Source organism: Gigantopelta aegis, chromosome 9, assembly GCF_016097555.1.
Source record: "Gigantopelta aegis isolate Gae_Host chromosome 9, Gae_host_genome, whole genome shotgun sequence".
Taxonomy (NCBI): domain Eukaryota; kingdom Metazoa; phylum Mollusca; class Gastropoda; order Neomphalida; family Peltospiridae; genus Gigantopelta; species Gigantopelta aegis.
This window is the reverse complement of record NC_054707.1, coordinates 3,281,100-3,297,292: the sequence shown is the minus strand read 5'-3', so window position 1 is coordinate 3,297,292 and position 16,193 is coordinate 3,281,100. Positions and strand designations below refer to the sequence as shown.

At 34.7% G+C, this 16,193-nt stretch overlaps 1 protein-coding gene across 1 annotated transcript; it reads left to right on the top strand.

Annotated features, from left to right (window-relative positions):
- Nucleotides 1-755: 755 nt before the first annotated feature.
- LOC121382182 (myotrophin-like) lies at nt 756-15,805 on the top strand. Its single transcript, XM_041511705.1, has 4 exons — nt 756-896; nt 3,937-4,050; nt 7,733-7,816; nt 9,938-15,805. The coding sequence occupies exons 1-4, from the start codon at nt 825-827 to the stop codon at nt 10,022-10,024; spliced, it is 357 nt and encodes a 118-aa protein (XP_041367639.1). The 5' UTR covers nt 756-824; the 3' UTR covers nt 10,025-15,805.
- The last annotated feature ends 388 nt before the right edge of the window (nt 15,806-16,193 follow it).

The following is a 16,193-nucleotide window of genomic DNA, read 5'->3' as shown; positions in this document are numbered from 1 at the left end:
AACATGTATTTATTAAAACACTATTTGATATTTCTATCAAAATCTTAGTTTGTTAATAAATATATTAAAGGTTATTGATTTTCCCAAGCCTTTATATGTTGCTCTTTTCAAAATTAAAGATAATTTTTTTCAAGATTACAGTTGATTTTTCCAAATTTAAATGTTAGAAAAGAGTCTGCCTTTTCCCTTAGAATACATTTAATGTTGACCTAGTGACGGACTACTTGCTGTCTTTTTCAATATTATCAATATCATCAGTGTTTTGATCCACGAATTTATTACCGCCACAATTCCTAATGAAAACGTTATATAATAAAAGAAGAAAAAAATCTAAAACAAAACTGGGTAATGTTTAATTAATTTGCATGTGAGTGCGTGTGTGTATGTGTGCGCGCGCGTGCGTGCGTGGGTGCGAGTGTGTGTGTGTGTGTGTGTGTGTGTGTGTGTGGACTTTACCCCTACCCAATTAGACAATAATTTCATTTTGTTGGCAACGCTCGCTTAACATGGAGTTTCATAAAAATAATCGATTCATTTGTTTGTCTGTTTCAACGCATCTGATCCGACGCATCTACAATTAGAGAGAGAGAGAGAGAGAGAGAGAGAGAGAGAGAGAGAGAGAGAGAGAGAGAGAGAGAGAGAGAGAGAGAGAGAGAGAGAGAGAGAGAGAGAGAGAGTGAATGAATTGTGTACGCATGTAACTGGTGCAATGCGCCAGAAGTTGATCTTAAACGTCCGCTGCGCCTCTGGTGGTCAACAACGCCTAGATGATAAGCCACTTCCGTTTGTTCGGCATTTAAGAACATTTTAATAACTATTTAATTATGGAAGAAGCTTTGCTGTGGTCTGTCAAAAATGGGGAACTGGACGAAGTTAAAAAGATTGTAGGAAACCAGGTAGCAAAATGTGTTTAGGTTTATTTCGCATTTAATTGTAGCTAATTTGTTATTGATACAAAAAACAAACCCACACAAGATCTTAAAAGTTTTGTTTTTTAAATTGATTTGTTTCACATCTCTGGATCTGATTGATTGATTAATTATGGACTGTTGGATGTCAAACATTTGGCAATTTTTGACATGAAGTATTAGAGGAAACTTGCAACAAAGGATCTTTTATATGCACTTTAGCAACTTTAGGCCTTCCACAAAGACTTTAAAGAGTACAGCACATACCATGGCATCCATGGCCTTTAATATACAACCAAGTCCGGTGTATCGGTGCGCCCGGGACCGGTGATTCGGCGTACTTGGTATTTTGCTCAAGTATGCTTAGGAAGTTGTCAGTGTTTTTAACGAATTAAAGTTCAATTCCTTTTTCAATGTTTAATCAAGTATCAACATATTTATTGTTATGGGTACAATTATTATTTTTATTTTTAGAATTATCAAAATAAATCATTCACCTCCTTTCGTGTATACAAACGCGAAGTAGGTCAGCCGTATTGATATTAAGAATGTTAAAACCAGTCTAAAAACACCTTTCCCGCATTTTTAAAGTTATAGTAAACGGTATAATTATTTTTTTCGGTTATTTTTATTTAAACTGAAAAGAAAAAAACAGACAATTGAAATGCAAACAAAACAAAAAATTTACACCTTAATTGACAGTAATTCCAGTTCACAATTTTCACATTATTACAAAAATAATAATAATAATAATAATAAAAGCCAAATAAGATCCAAGTGTGTGCACAATCTACCCGAGAGAAAACAAAATCCATGTAGGCATCTTAGCCATGCATGACAATGAACATGCATGCATCTGCAGTACTGTGCCACTCAAACAAATGATTTCGAAACTGATCATCAGATGGGTCATGTGTGATCGTTCATTTTCATAGTAATATTTTTAACAAGAAAAAACAAAGAGTACTAAAATAATTCTGGGACAATAGTGTAGCCTTTATGGGCTTCAAACTGAGGTCATGGGTGGTTTATAAATAGCGGGGTCACCGATCCACATCTACTGTGCCGAATCACTGGACATGCAACTCTTTTGGATACGAGGGGGTGTCTACATTTATGGACAATTTTAAAATGTTTATTTACTACAGACATAAAACAATTTGTAGTGTATCTCAGATTATGTACTACTTCATTGGTGAGAGACACATTTTATTAAGTATTTCACAGTGTTCACATAGAAAATGGTCTTTCAACGCTTAGGTGCACTGATACACTGGACAGCACTGTACCAGTTGTGAGGCACTAGTTGGGATTGGAAAAAACTAAACAATGAGTGAATGGATCTATTGGGGTGGTTCTGCTGGTGGAGCTCAGCTAGATCCTCAGTGTGCTCTAGTGGTGTCATTAAACAAAACAAACTTTATCAGCTAGATCCCACATCTAATATAGGACCTATGACAGGTGCCCAGGTAGAAGCCACCTCAAAACCTGAATACGGTAAGTTAACCATCACTACTTTCAACAGAAATTGAGCTTCCCCCACATGTTGTGGGTTTTAATGCTGAGGTTATTTGTATAATTGTTTGTATTATATTAGATATACAATCTCAGCATTATGCCCCACACCCCCAAGTTATTGTGGCAGGAGTTACATCAGTTCCCCACACAGGCCTTTGAAAATTGACTGGGGGGGGGGGGGGGGGGGGGGGGGCTTAGTCAACTGGTAAAGTGCTCACCTGATGCCAGGTTGGTCTACAACAAATGTAGGATTGATCCTTGTTGGTGGACCCATGTGCTATTACTCATTCAAGCCAGTGCACCATGGTATGTGCTATCCTCTCTAAGAATTAAAGAATATATGTTTGAATTACCCAATGTTTGACATCTAATAGCCTATCATTAATAAATAGTGTGCTCTAGTGGCGTCGTTAAACAAGACAAACTTCACGCCTCTGAGAATTGAAAATTTGCATAAACCATTTACACAAAAACAAACTCCGTTAACCCATTTTGTTTTTACGTATCATGACCATGTAAATGATGTCATAAATTCAGTGCAGGAATGAAAAATGTGTTACACAAATCTATACTTAAGCGACCGATGCATGAACGAAACTATTGCTCTCGCAATTTTCAGAGGCCTGAACTTTAACTTTAAAATTGACTTTAACAGGATTACACAAAACAAATTCAGCTAACACATTTTGTTTCTGCGCAAAATATACATATATATATCTGATGTCCTAAATATAATAAATTTGAGATTTGGGTATGGCACTATGATTTGTATGAAATTGAATATTTACAATGTGAATGCAACCACAGTCAGTAGGGGTATGGGGGGGGGGGGGGGGCCTCCACCAGAAATAAAATGGGTTAGGTTTAGAGTTAGTGTTAAGAAAATCATTCAATAATGATGAGAGTCATTAATTTTGTCAAAAGGTCAACTTAAAAAAATAAAATCTGCAAAACGTTTTGGGTATGGCGCCATACCCATTTTACCTTCTGGCAGAAATCCTCACATACATATATACATGTAAAAATGGGTTACAAAAAACAGACTTGTGTGAATGAAGTTACATGTAGCGTTCTCGCACTTTAAAAAAAACTGCCAATAGATAGCTTGAGTGTCCTCTAGCCCTGGCATGTTTATATGCTATATACATGTTCCAGGGCTAGAGATAAATAAGTGTTTTTAATAGTTCAAGAAAAGTAAATACATTTTGTTAACTACACGTTCATGTTAGTGGGTGAAACGTTTAATGGTACAACTTATAGAGCTACCTGTATGGGTTTTTTTAAGCTATGAAAATTCTTTGAATTATTTTTGAAGCAAATTAGAAAATAACTTTGTGATATCTGGGAATATATGCGATCACTATGGACATTTTGAAAATTGCTATACAGTTTCTAAAATGTTAAATAGTGCCAACCAATTTTCGATCTGATTAGCACTGTGTCTAATCACAAATTTGAAAATGGATTGATCCAGGGATGTCTAATGTTCATTGTTACCTTTCTTTCTCAGCCTGATCTTCTGAAGAAAGAACTTGCCAGTGGTCGGTTGGCTATACACTATGCTGCTGATTATGGCCAGCCGGATGTGATAGAATACTTGATATCCAAAGGAGCTGACGTAAATGTAAGTAAATAAGCAAAGCTGACACTGGAAACAATTTGTTTTTAATGAAATTTATGTTATGTTCATTACAATATAACGTCATCCCATTGGTTGAAACATAGCAATGGGAGTTTGTTCTATTCTCGATGAACAAAAAAATTAAGTCGTCAAGGAACGTCATATTATATGGACTTATTGAGCGTTATTGTTTATGGACCAACAATAATTCAAAATAAAGTATGACTTTTAGTGTTATTATTAGCAAGTATAATTCAAATTTAATTATAAGTACATGTATTGTCTTGTTATTTATTTTAAGTTTATCTGGATATGAAAAAAAAAAAAATCTGCAGACTTATGTGAGAACGGCTTCGCCAATTCACACAGTTTGCAGATGCTTTTTTTTGTTCATACCCTGATGGACGTAAAAGAAACAACAGACAATACTTAATTAGCTGAGAAGGCCAAGTTTTATGTGGCCCACTTCTAGATGAAAGGTGAATTAATACAAGAGTCCCACTCTCCCAGTTTCTGGCATTGCTTTTCAGGTAATACAGTGAAACCTCTCAAAACCAGTCCCTTTGTAAACCAGAATTCTCTCAAAACCGGACGTTTTTGACAGTCCCCTTTTAAATATCAATACAAAAGAGAACTTCTCTAAACTGGGTACCCCTTAAAACCGGACATGTCTGGTTTAGGGGGGTTTCACCGTATTAACAAAAAAGTAGTTGCATGTTACACTTTGAGTGTGCTACTGCTTGTATGTTGGGTTTAATATGTTATAACTGTATTGACAAAAAAGTTGTTTGCTTGTTACACCTTGAGTGCGCTACTGCTTGTATGTTGGGTTTAATATGTTATGACTGTATTGACAAAAAAGTAGTTGCATGTTACACCTTGAGTGCGCTACTGCTTGTATGTTGGGTTTAATATGTTATGACTGTATTGACAAAAAAGTAGTTGCATGTTACACCTTGAGTGCGCTACTGCTTGTATGTTGGGTTTAATATGTTATGACTGTATTGACAAAAAAGTAGTTGCATGTTACACCTTGAGTGCGCTACTGCTTGTATGTTGGGTTTAATATGTTATGACTGTATTGACAAAAAAGTAGTTGCATGTTACACCTTGAGTGCGCTACTGCTTGTATGTTGGGTTTAATATGTTATGACTGTATTGACAAAAAAGTAGTTGCATGTTACACCTTGAGTGCGCTACTGCTTGTATGTTGGGTTTAATATGTTATGACTGTATAACAATAAAGTAGTTGCATGTTACACCTTGAGTGCGCTACTGCTTGTATGTTGGGTTTAATATGTTATGACTGTATTGACAATAAAGTAGTTGCATGTTACACCTTGAGTGCGCTACTGCTTGTATGTTGAGTTTAATATGTTATGACTGTATTGACAAAAAAGTAGTTGCATGTTACACCTTGAGTGCGCTACTGCTTGTATGTTGGGTTTAATATGTTATGACTGTATTGACAAAAAAGTAGTTGCATGTTACACCTTGAGTGCGCTACTGCTTGTATGTTGGGTTTAATATGTTATGACTGTATTGACAAAAAAGTAGTTGCATGTTACACCTTGAGTGCGCTACTGCTTGTATGTTGGGTTTAATATGTTATGACTGTATTGACAAAAAGTAGTTGCATGTTACACCTTGAGTGCGCTACTGCTTGTATGTTGGGTTTAATATGTTATGACTGTATTGACAAAAAGTAGTTGCATGTTACACCTTGAGTGCGCTACTGCTTGTATGTTGGGTTTAATATGTTATGACTGTATTGACAAAAAAGTAGTTGCATGTTACACCTTGAGTGCGCTACTGCTTGTATGTTGGGTTTAATATGTTATGACTGTATAACAATAAAGTAGTTGCATGTTACACCTTGAGTGCGCTACTGCTTGTATGTTGGGTTTAATATGTTATGACTGTATTGACAATAAAGTAGTTGCATGTTACACCTTGAGTGCGCTACTGCTTGTATGTTGGGTTTAATATGTTATGACTGTATTGACAAAAAAGTAGTTGCATGTTACACCTTGAGTGCGCTACTGCTTGTATGTTGGGTTTAATATGTTATGACTGTATTGACAAAAAAGTAGTTGCATGTTACACCTTGAGTGCGCTACTGCTTGTATGTTGGGTTTAATATGTTATGACTGTATTGACAAAAAAGTAGTTGCATGTTACACCTTGAGTGCGCTACTGCTTGTATGTTGGGTTTAATATGTTATGACTGTATTGACAAAAAAGTAGTTGCATGTTACACCTTGAGTGCGCTACTGCTTGTATGTTGGGTTTAATATGTTATGACTGTATTGACAAAAAAGTAGTTGCATGTTACACCTTGAGTGCGCTACTGCTTGTATGTTGGGTTTAATATGTTATAACTGTATTGACAATAAAGTAGTTGCATGTTACACCTTGAGTGCGCTACTGCTTGTATGTTGGGTTTAATATGTTAAAAAAAGTAGTTGCATGTTACACCTTGAGTGTGCTACTGCTTGTATGTTGGGTTTAATATGTTATTCGCCAAATTACCTCACCGGACCTTGCCATTTAAGGGGAGCTATCGCTCTTGTTCACCATCACAGCAGTGAGATTAGTTTTAGCTCCCCTTAGCATGTGAATTTATATGGTATCAGTATGGTAACATCTTAAATGGCTCACAACTGTATAATCTAAGTTAGGGTAGTAACTACTAGTAATCAATCCCCTAAAAAACATTTCGCATCAAGGTTTAAAGTAAAGTTAAACGTGACAAATATATTTCGGTATTATTTGACAATTTATTATGAGACTTAAGTTGAAAATTGTGTATTACATGTACTGTCTATTCAAGGCTCGGAATTGACATCTAGTTTTCCGGACTTTTTTCGCAGTGGGTTGAGATGTAGCCCAGTGGTAAAGTGCTCACTTGATGTGTACGGTATACAGGTACATGTAGCTTTATCATGTACTGTTACAGATATCTTTAAAATTCATCGTGATTTACTCATTTGGTGTACCGGTATACAGGTACATGTAGCTTTATCATGTACTGTTACAGATATCTTTAAAATTCATCGTGATTTACTCATTATGTGTACCGGTATACAGGTACATGTAGCTTTATCATGTACTGTTACAGATATCTTTAAAATTCATCGTGATTTACTCATTTGGTGTACCGGTATACAGGTACATGTAGCTTTATCATGTACTGTTACAGATATCTTTAAAATTCATCGTGATTTACTCATTTGGTATACAGGTACATGTAGCTTTATCATGTACTGTTACAGATATCTTTAAAATTCATCGTGATTTACTCATTTGGTGTACCGGTATACAGGTACATGTAGCTTTATCATGTACTGTTACAGATATGTTGAAAATTCATCGTGATTTACTCATTATGTGTACCGGTATACAGGTACATGTAGCTTTATCATGTACTGTTACAGATATCTTTAAAATTCATTGTGATTTACTCATTTGGTGTACCGGTATACAGGTACATGTAGCTTTATCATGTACTGTTACAGATATGTTGAAAATTCATTGTGATTTACTCATTTTTCACAGAGTTATGGCCCTTGAACTTAAAACATAAAAAAAAAAATTGGTTGGACCCGGCACGAGACATGTATTGCTTTAGCAGTACTTTCAGAATTCTTGTTTATTTTGTAATCATTTTAATTATATATTTCAGATACCTGACAAACATGGGATCACTCCATTGTTAGCAGCTATATATGAAGGTCACACAAAATGTGTCAAATCTCTCTTACAAAAGGTAATAGTTAATTTGAAAGCCTAATCACTAGTAATACAATGTGCAGTGTTCTTGGTTCTTCATTTAAGGGGGTGGGGGTGGGGGAGCGAGCCACCCGCTATTCCATTTTGTATTTGTTTTATTGTCTTAGTCAGCAGTGATAATTATTTCCGTGTGCACCAATTGTAATTTTTAAATTTATTTGATTTTTTTTTAAATGAAGTTTTGAGTATGCAGCTCTGACTCGGGACATTAAGGGCCTATATTATTAAATTCAGGCATTTTAAGCACTGTAAAGTATGCAAGTCAAAATCAGTCTTTGTCACTTTGGTCTCATTTGCAGATGTACTTCTTCTGCAGGGTTGAAAAGTAACATAGAAACCATGGTTGCCAGCAAGGCCAGTTGAAAAATAATCTTACTGGCCCTTGTAAAATTAATCTAGCCCTCCAATTATCACATTCAAAATTAACTGCACATTCAAATTCAAAACGCGAATGTTCTTTGTTAAATAATCCAATAGCTGATGATTAAGTAATAAATGTATTCCAGTGGTGGTGTTGTTAAACAAAATAAATAAATAATAACCATGTGCTCACCATATATACTAGTAGTCGGTTTGCGTCGAAAGGAAACTGATAATAAATAATAACCATGTGCTCACCATATATACTAGTAGTCGGTTTGCGTCGAAAGGAAACTTGTTAAATAATAACCATGTGCTCACCATATATACTAGTAGTCGGTTTGCGTCGAAAGGAAACTTGTTAAATAATAACCATGTGCTCACCATATATACTAGTAGTCGGTTTGCGTCGAAAGGAAACTGATAATAAATAATAACCATGTGCTCACCATATATACTAGTAGTCGGTTTGCGTCGAAAGGAAACTGATAATAAATAATAACCATGTGCTCACCATATATACTAGTAGTCGGTTTGCGTCGAAAGGAAACTTGTTAAATAATAACCATGTGCTCACCATATATACTAGTAGTCGGTTTGCGTCGAAAGGAAACTGATAATAAATAATAACCATGTGCTCACCATATATACTAGTAGTCGGTTTGCGTCGAAAGGAAACTGATAATAAATAATAACCATGTGCTCACCATATATACTAGTAGTCGGTTTGCGTCGAAAGGAAACTGATAATAAATAATAACCATGTGCTCACCATATATACTAGTAGTCGGTTTGCGTCGAAAGGAAACTGATAATAAATCAATGAATGAAATGAAACTTCATATAAAAACATGTTATAAAGGCTAGAACAGCCAATGTATGCTACTTGACTTGCATTGTCTCTGAAGTGAAAAATAATGCAGTATAAACTGACTAAACGTAGAACTGCGCATGCTATAATAAACTCTTCTGGGAGTGGCAGTCCTCTGAGACGATCAAGAGGGATGACATTTCAGTAAAGAATTTCCTCGGCAATGGTTGTATTGCTATTGACGAGGGAACTAGATAGAGATCCATGGAATCATCCACTATTTTGTAAAATGCCCTGATCATGTATTACGGTTTTGTCATTAGATTACCTTGGATGTTCCATCAATTGCCTTAAAACATGTATTATTGTGGGGGAAAGTAAATTGAGGCATATTATGCAAGCTCGAACGTAAGAATTTGTTACCTACAGCAATTTTGAAATGTTTTTGCTGTAGGCAAAATACTTACCGATGGCAATTTTGAGCCCTCCTTCGGCAGTTTTAAACTAGTAACTTTGGCAACAAATATAAAAAGCAACCGACAGCAATAATTTTTTATCCATTGGCAAAAGACTGCCATCGATAAATCCCCTGACCGACGGCAATTAAGATCCAACTACGTCTATTGCCGTCGTTAAGTTCGAGCTCTGTTGTGTGTGAGACCGGTTACAGTCAGATTTGATCATTAATGTTTTCACTGCCATCTGATGTTATTTTAAAGCCATTAGTGTGACTTATTTTTAACTCTCGCAACAATGTTAAAGAACACATATTGATAGCATGTTTTTGATGTGGTCAGTAGTTATGTTATTTTGTTTCAGGGTGCTGATAAGAATGGTAAAGACCCTGTTAATAGTTATGTTATTTTGTTTCAGGGTGCTGATAAGAATGGTACAGACCCGGTTAATAGTTATGTTATTTTGTTTTAGGGTGCTGATAAGAATGGTAAAGACCCATCAGGGCAGTCATACTACGAGTGCGCTGAGGTTCAAGAAATAAAAGATCTCTTGAAATAATGAAGAACCCGTGACAGACAGACAGACAATTAGATGTTCTCTTGTGGATGATGCTGGGAGAATTCAGTTTCCATAGTCTCGGGTGTGTCCAGTATTTACTCATGTCTCCTGTATTGCTTGATGCCTTGCTGGTTGGTGCACTCAATGACCCGACATGTGAAATTGGAAATTAACAGCTCAGAATAAACCAGTGATGACGACACTCAAATATAATAATCTTTATTAAAAAAACATATAAAACATTATTTAAATAAAATTTTGATTGAATGACACTTTAAAAAATATATATATTATATACTATGTCTAGACTGTCTAATTCAGAAATCTGTACAGTTTGATTCTATCACGAGGTATTTTCATCAGTTTTGCGTGGATCAAGTTTTAGACAAAGCCCAGTGGAGTTCTGTTGATTTAGATACATTTGGGATCAGCAAAATGTATAACATTTTCTGTTGTTGAACAGATTTAACAGTGCCATTATCAAATTTGGGACTCTTAAAAATCAGCCTGGTTTAAACACATTTCTGGATTAAATGGTGTGTTGCATACATATTTTATATTTATCTATAAATTTATATATATAATATATATATATATATATACATGTGTACATAGAAATGGGGGGGAAGAAAAAAAGAGCAAAAAGACATTTAGAGTTCACTTTCTCCATTATGCTTACTAAATATTTGAAGTTAGTATGGTTTTTTAGATATATTTTTTTGTATTTGTAAATTGATAATTCTCTAGATCCATATTGGTCTTTGATTGCTTCCATGTCTTTTAGCTTCCAGGAATAATCTTAACTGCATGATTTTCTTTTGTAATTTGTTTTTACTTTAGTATTTAGCTCAAGAATAATTATGTTGTGTCGTGTTCTGATACAAGACACAAGAAAATCCATGAATCTACATCTTTTTGTAGTTAAAAACAAACACCGGACAGAATAGTTGATCTCAAACTTTGAAGAATAAGCAGAACAGATCACAATACTAATCACTGAGCTTTGTTTTTTGTCAAGATTATTTGTTTCCATTTGGGGACATTAAAGATGGTGAATGCTGAACTGAGTTTGTCTTGTGATAATGATAGAACATTTTAACTGGACCAATTTGAATGCTTGTACTAGTTCAGCACATCAGTCACAAATCTGTACTTGGGAGTTTTGTTAGTGCCCTCTTTCTTGCTAAATAGAATTTCAGCTTGCTAGCAATATGGGACATGGTACACATTAAAAAAAAAAATTGCTATAAATTGGCTTTTTATTTTTAAATGTTTCATACACGTTTTCACTAGCTATGCTTTACTAGCTGCAAAGCCAAAAGTAACTATTTTGCAATTCATAGATTGGTATTTTGTCATTCTTAGATATTTTATAGCGACAAAACCCACCCAGAAATTATGTTTGTGTGTTATCAGAGATGCAAATTCCTACGTCACAATGTTGCAACCTTTGTGAGTATTGCCAAAAAAGAAATACAGATATGGTATATTTGATCATGTTTGCAATAAAACTGTTGCTATAGTTATACTTTTAATCTTGTGTGGTTTTATTCACATCACATAATTATGTGTAGGTATGCCTAAGGAGTGGAAGATCGTTTTTAAAACATGAATATTTAACAAAATTGCAGCTAAGTGATCAGGATGGAGATGCTGGGGTTTTGGTGACAATTTTATAAGTACATGTATGTTGAAAAGCAATTGCAAGTTGATGCATAACAATGTTGACATATTTTTGTAAACTAGTTGATGTGTTTGTATGTTATTTACAGAAAGAAGTTTTTACTGCACACATTTACAACAAATATTAAAGTAATGTAATTATTAATTTAACAAAGCATATGGTTATAAGTTGGAATGTTTTTTGCATGTCCGTTTTTGACGGGTTTTTATTATGGTATGGTGTCTGTTAATTTTTCTTATCCTGGCCATGTCTTCCTGACCAATTCATATAGAACATCAAACCTTTCATACAAGTACAACTTGGGATGACAATTGGTCATGCACCATAATTAGGTCACCATTACCCACTTTTCACAGATTAATGCACATAAATGGAAATTCCTGTCTGGGCCATTAAGCCTTGCATGCAAGTACAACTTGGAACGGTGGTGTATTATGAACCATAACTAGGTCACAGTGACCTACTTGGAATGGTTTTAGATAATATACATTCTGCTGTAGCTGTTTTTCTCATTTGCCATTCTCATCCCTGTATATTGTAATATTAAAACCTAGACTTACTTTCCATTGTAGATCGCTGATGTTCTATCAGAGATTAATCATATAATTTGCTTAGTTTCTATGTATCGAAAGAAAATCTTGTTCAGCCTTTGAGGAATCTAAGATGGTTTTACTTTCCTAGATGTTTACATACATAAACTATTTGTCTGTTAGGACAAATGTGCTACTCTTTCCTCTCTAATATCTAACAACGAGCTATAGCTTTATAAATTGACATAATTATAATTGAAGCATACATGTAAAAAAAAAAGATTCATTAATGTGACTGTGCTTCTCCATCAAACTCTTGATGGGAGTACCTCACCGGTACTCTTATTTTATACTACCAGTATTTTGCTGATCTACATTGTTAACTCAAATGCTGACATGTATTTGAATGTTGTGACTTGTGAGAGAAAATTTCTCATATATTCATTGCTTGGATCATATTGACATATATTCTTTGTTGTATAGCAATAAATGCTTTATTTGTACACAGGGCTAGCTCTGCCACTCGCCAAATTTGCCAATGCCAATTTTAATAACAATTGGCAAATTTGGCGGAGAAAACAATTTGTGTAGTAATGGATATTTTGTTGAAAAATAGCTATAGGTTATGCATTTATAAGATAATTTGGCAAAATGTTTAGATCACTCAGAGCTAACCCTGGTACATGTCCCAGTTGCCTTGTACATACCCAGACATTTTAATACACAGTGGTGCAATAGGTTGATTCAATTCTTGTTTCCTCTGTTTGTTGTAATAACGTCACCTTGAACATAAGTAAATGAGATGTAACCAGAGACTAGTTTATCTGGGGCCAATCAAAATATTTTTGTACTAAAACTAACCAGATGCTATTAATTGTATTGGGTTTAAACTGTTTATCAAGTACTAACATTCTGGTTTTAAACTTTGTACTGGAATTGTCATGGGCATGACCCATTTACATTGTATTATGTCTTAATTCATAGTAATCTTAGCTTAATACGTTATTCAGTTGACTAGGGTAAACCGATAAGATAAAAAGTTTATATTAAACTGCTGGGATTTGTATTACCATGTTGTTTGTTTGTATACATGCATCAATGTGGGTCGCGTTTATAAAACCATTAGTCTCATGTCTAACGCTCAAATCTGAAAGTCCACACTATTTATTTTATAAACACAGGCCCTCCGTATTTAGAATTGCTCGAATAATCACTTGAATCACTTTTTATACTGTAACTGGCAAACCCAACCCCAAGCCTCTCAGAAGTCCCTACATGAATACCGGACCAGTGCTACCATTAGACAAACTGGGCAATTGGTTACCATGTGTCAAGAAAGTCAACAACCATACTTCATTCTCCACAAGTTTTTGAAAAAAAAAGAGAAGTAGATGATGATCAGTAGTGTGCTGTTTAAATATGTGCAACAAGAACAGTGATGTGAATGAATAGCAGAGTATCTGCCTGTTTGTGAAAGAATGATAATTGAAGTTGCAACCTACAAAAATGTATTATCACCTATTGGTTTCCATGCTCGCAATTTATGGTAACCTGTACATGGTTAAATTTGGCGTCTGATTAATTACCATTCATTATGATGGTGCTATGGTTAGTACTATCTCAGATGCCAAATAATGTTGTGTCTGCTGGCCATTTACAATCTGTATTGGCATTATGAAACTGAAAGTTGTGTAGGAAGATGGTCTTCGGCGTATCCTTCACCATTGTATATAACCAGCTTCACAGTAATTTTGAATTTGGGATACGGACATAAGCTTCAATGACCCTGTAGTCAGTTCCACGTCCTGAACGTCAAACTAATGTTTGTTGGTTTGTATTCAATAAAAAAATATACAAAGACTATGTTAGTCAGATTTAGTTTTAAATTAGTATTTGACCAAACAACTTGCCATCCAGTGCTCAAACGCAAGTCATTATTGCAAATTATTACATAATGGCTTCATTTTGAATAGAAGCAAGCTTTTACAAAGAGTATGTAAAATGTATTCTGCTGTTTGGATGGTCAGTTCATTGAAATCTTGTACCATAGATGATAGACCTTTTACTTTGCACAAGGTCACTTTAGATTTTATCATATACCATTCTTAGAATTACCATTACTGAACTAGTAATAGAGGTGAAGCAATGAATCACCAATCGGTCTTGGAAGTTGGAAACCATGCACAAAATACTTGCAAATATAATTACGCAATCGTTAACACCATTTCAGACCTATGTACTCATTGTTTATGTCATCATCTCTACCAGACACAAGTCAAATGGAATATAATATATGGAAAGCATTTGTGTGTTTTTTACCGTGTTGGGTACACGATTTGCCTACATTAAGAAAACTTTGTCATGATCGTACAATTATTTTACAGTTAAAATGGCTACACCTGAAGCATAAACTAGTTACCTTACATGTATGTCATTGACATGGTCATACATAACAAAAAGGACACTTTAGTTTTTAATAGGTCAGTGGGTGGAGGTGGAGTGTTCTAAGAAATGGCCGACATTCATTCTGAACAACAAAAGCCGAAATATACAATTTCATGATACAAGGACATTGTCTTCTGTGAAATGGAGCAATAGTTGCAACAATATTAAAAACAACCCACCCCCACCCCCAAAATTCCGACAAAAAAAAAGCACACTAAATGAACCTTTTAAAAAGTCATGTTTGTGTGTGCGTCTATAATGCCGATTCTTTACCCCGTTCCTCAGTACTGGTATGGCAACGTATGCAACTTCATCAAAGTCTGCGGGTTCACTTCTTGTGTACATACTTGTTTATGATCCACTCTGATCAATGTAATGTTCTGTTAACAATAGGGCCCAGTTATCACTGCTGAATCACTCGTAGGGCTTAGTGACTTTCATCACTCAAAGGATTCTTATAAACATCAAGGTGGGTTTTTTGTTGTTGCCCATTTTGCTATTTTTATGCATTTAGGGTCCAAAGATCATATGGAAATTAACCACTTTTATAATGTGACGAGGTTGGTCAGGTTTTTTCCCCAGTACTTTTAGCTGTCATATATGTGTGTGTGCAACCTCCATACAGCAGTAAATATTTTTAATAGGCAACATAATTTATCTGGCAGTTTAAAAAAAAAAAAAAAAGTTTGAATAATAATTATTAAGAGTCAATGTATAAATTTCCTTTTGTTATATTATCTAGAAGACATCGACACATCATGGTTGTGTGTATAATTTCTGCATAAAGAGGAAAATGTACAATCTGAAATTAGATCTCATGTAAATTTGTAAATTTTTGGTATGCATGTTCCTAGCAGTTAAATTCTGTGATTGCAGAAGGATTTTGGCCATCTCTGAATATCGAAATACACACCATTTCAACATGTCAAATTACTAAACAGGTTTTATGTACTGGTACACAACATAGGCACATTTTATGGGTTTGATAGTGCTTAGATGTTGTACTTTTTCATGTTGCATGCATATATGATTATTTACCTGTATCTCTACTGAAGCAGGTCAAAGAGAAAATGATGTATGTCTGTATTTAATAAAATGGTGCTGCTTACAGCTCAAGTTGAATTATTTAGTGCTTTATTTCGTTGCCAGACTAATACCCTTACATGTTTTCAGATTAGCCAAAAGTTGGACCAAACCTGAAATATTTTCATGGTTATATATTGGTAATATTAACACACTTGCATTTTTATTGAATAGAAGTAATAATAACTGCAAGAAATAAATCATGCTTTTAATCTATACAAAAAAAGGTAATGTTATTGTTTGTACTCGATACCCGGTATGGTAGTTGTTTTTGTGCATAATCTAATTCTCAGCTGCTCAGTCCTGACAGAGAGAAGTTTAACGACACCAATAGAGCACATTGATCAAGTCATCATTGACTGTTGGATGTCAAACATTTGGTAATTCTGACATGTACAGTTTTTGTATTAACAGCAAGAGATCTTTT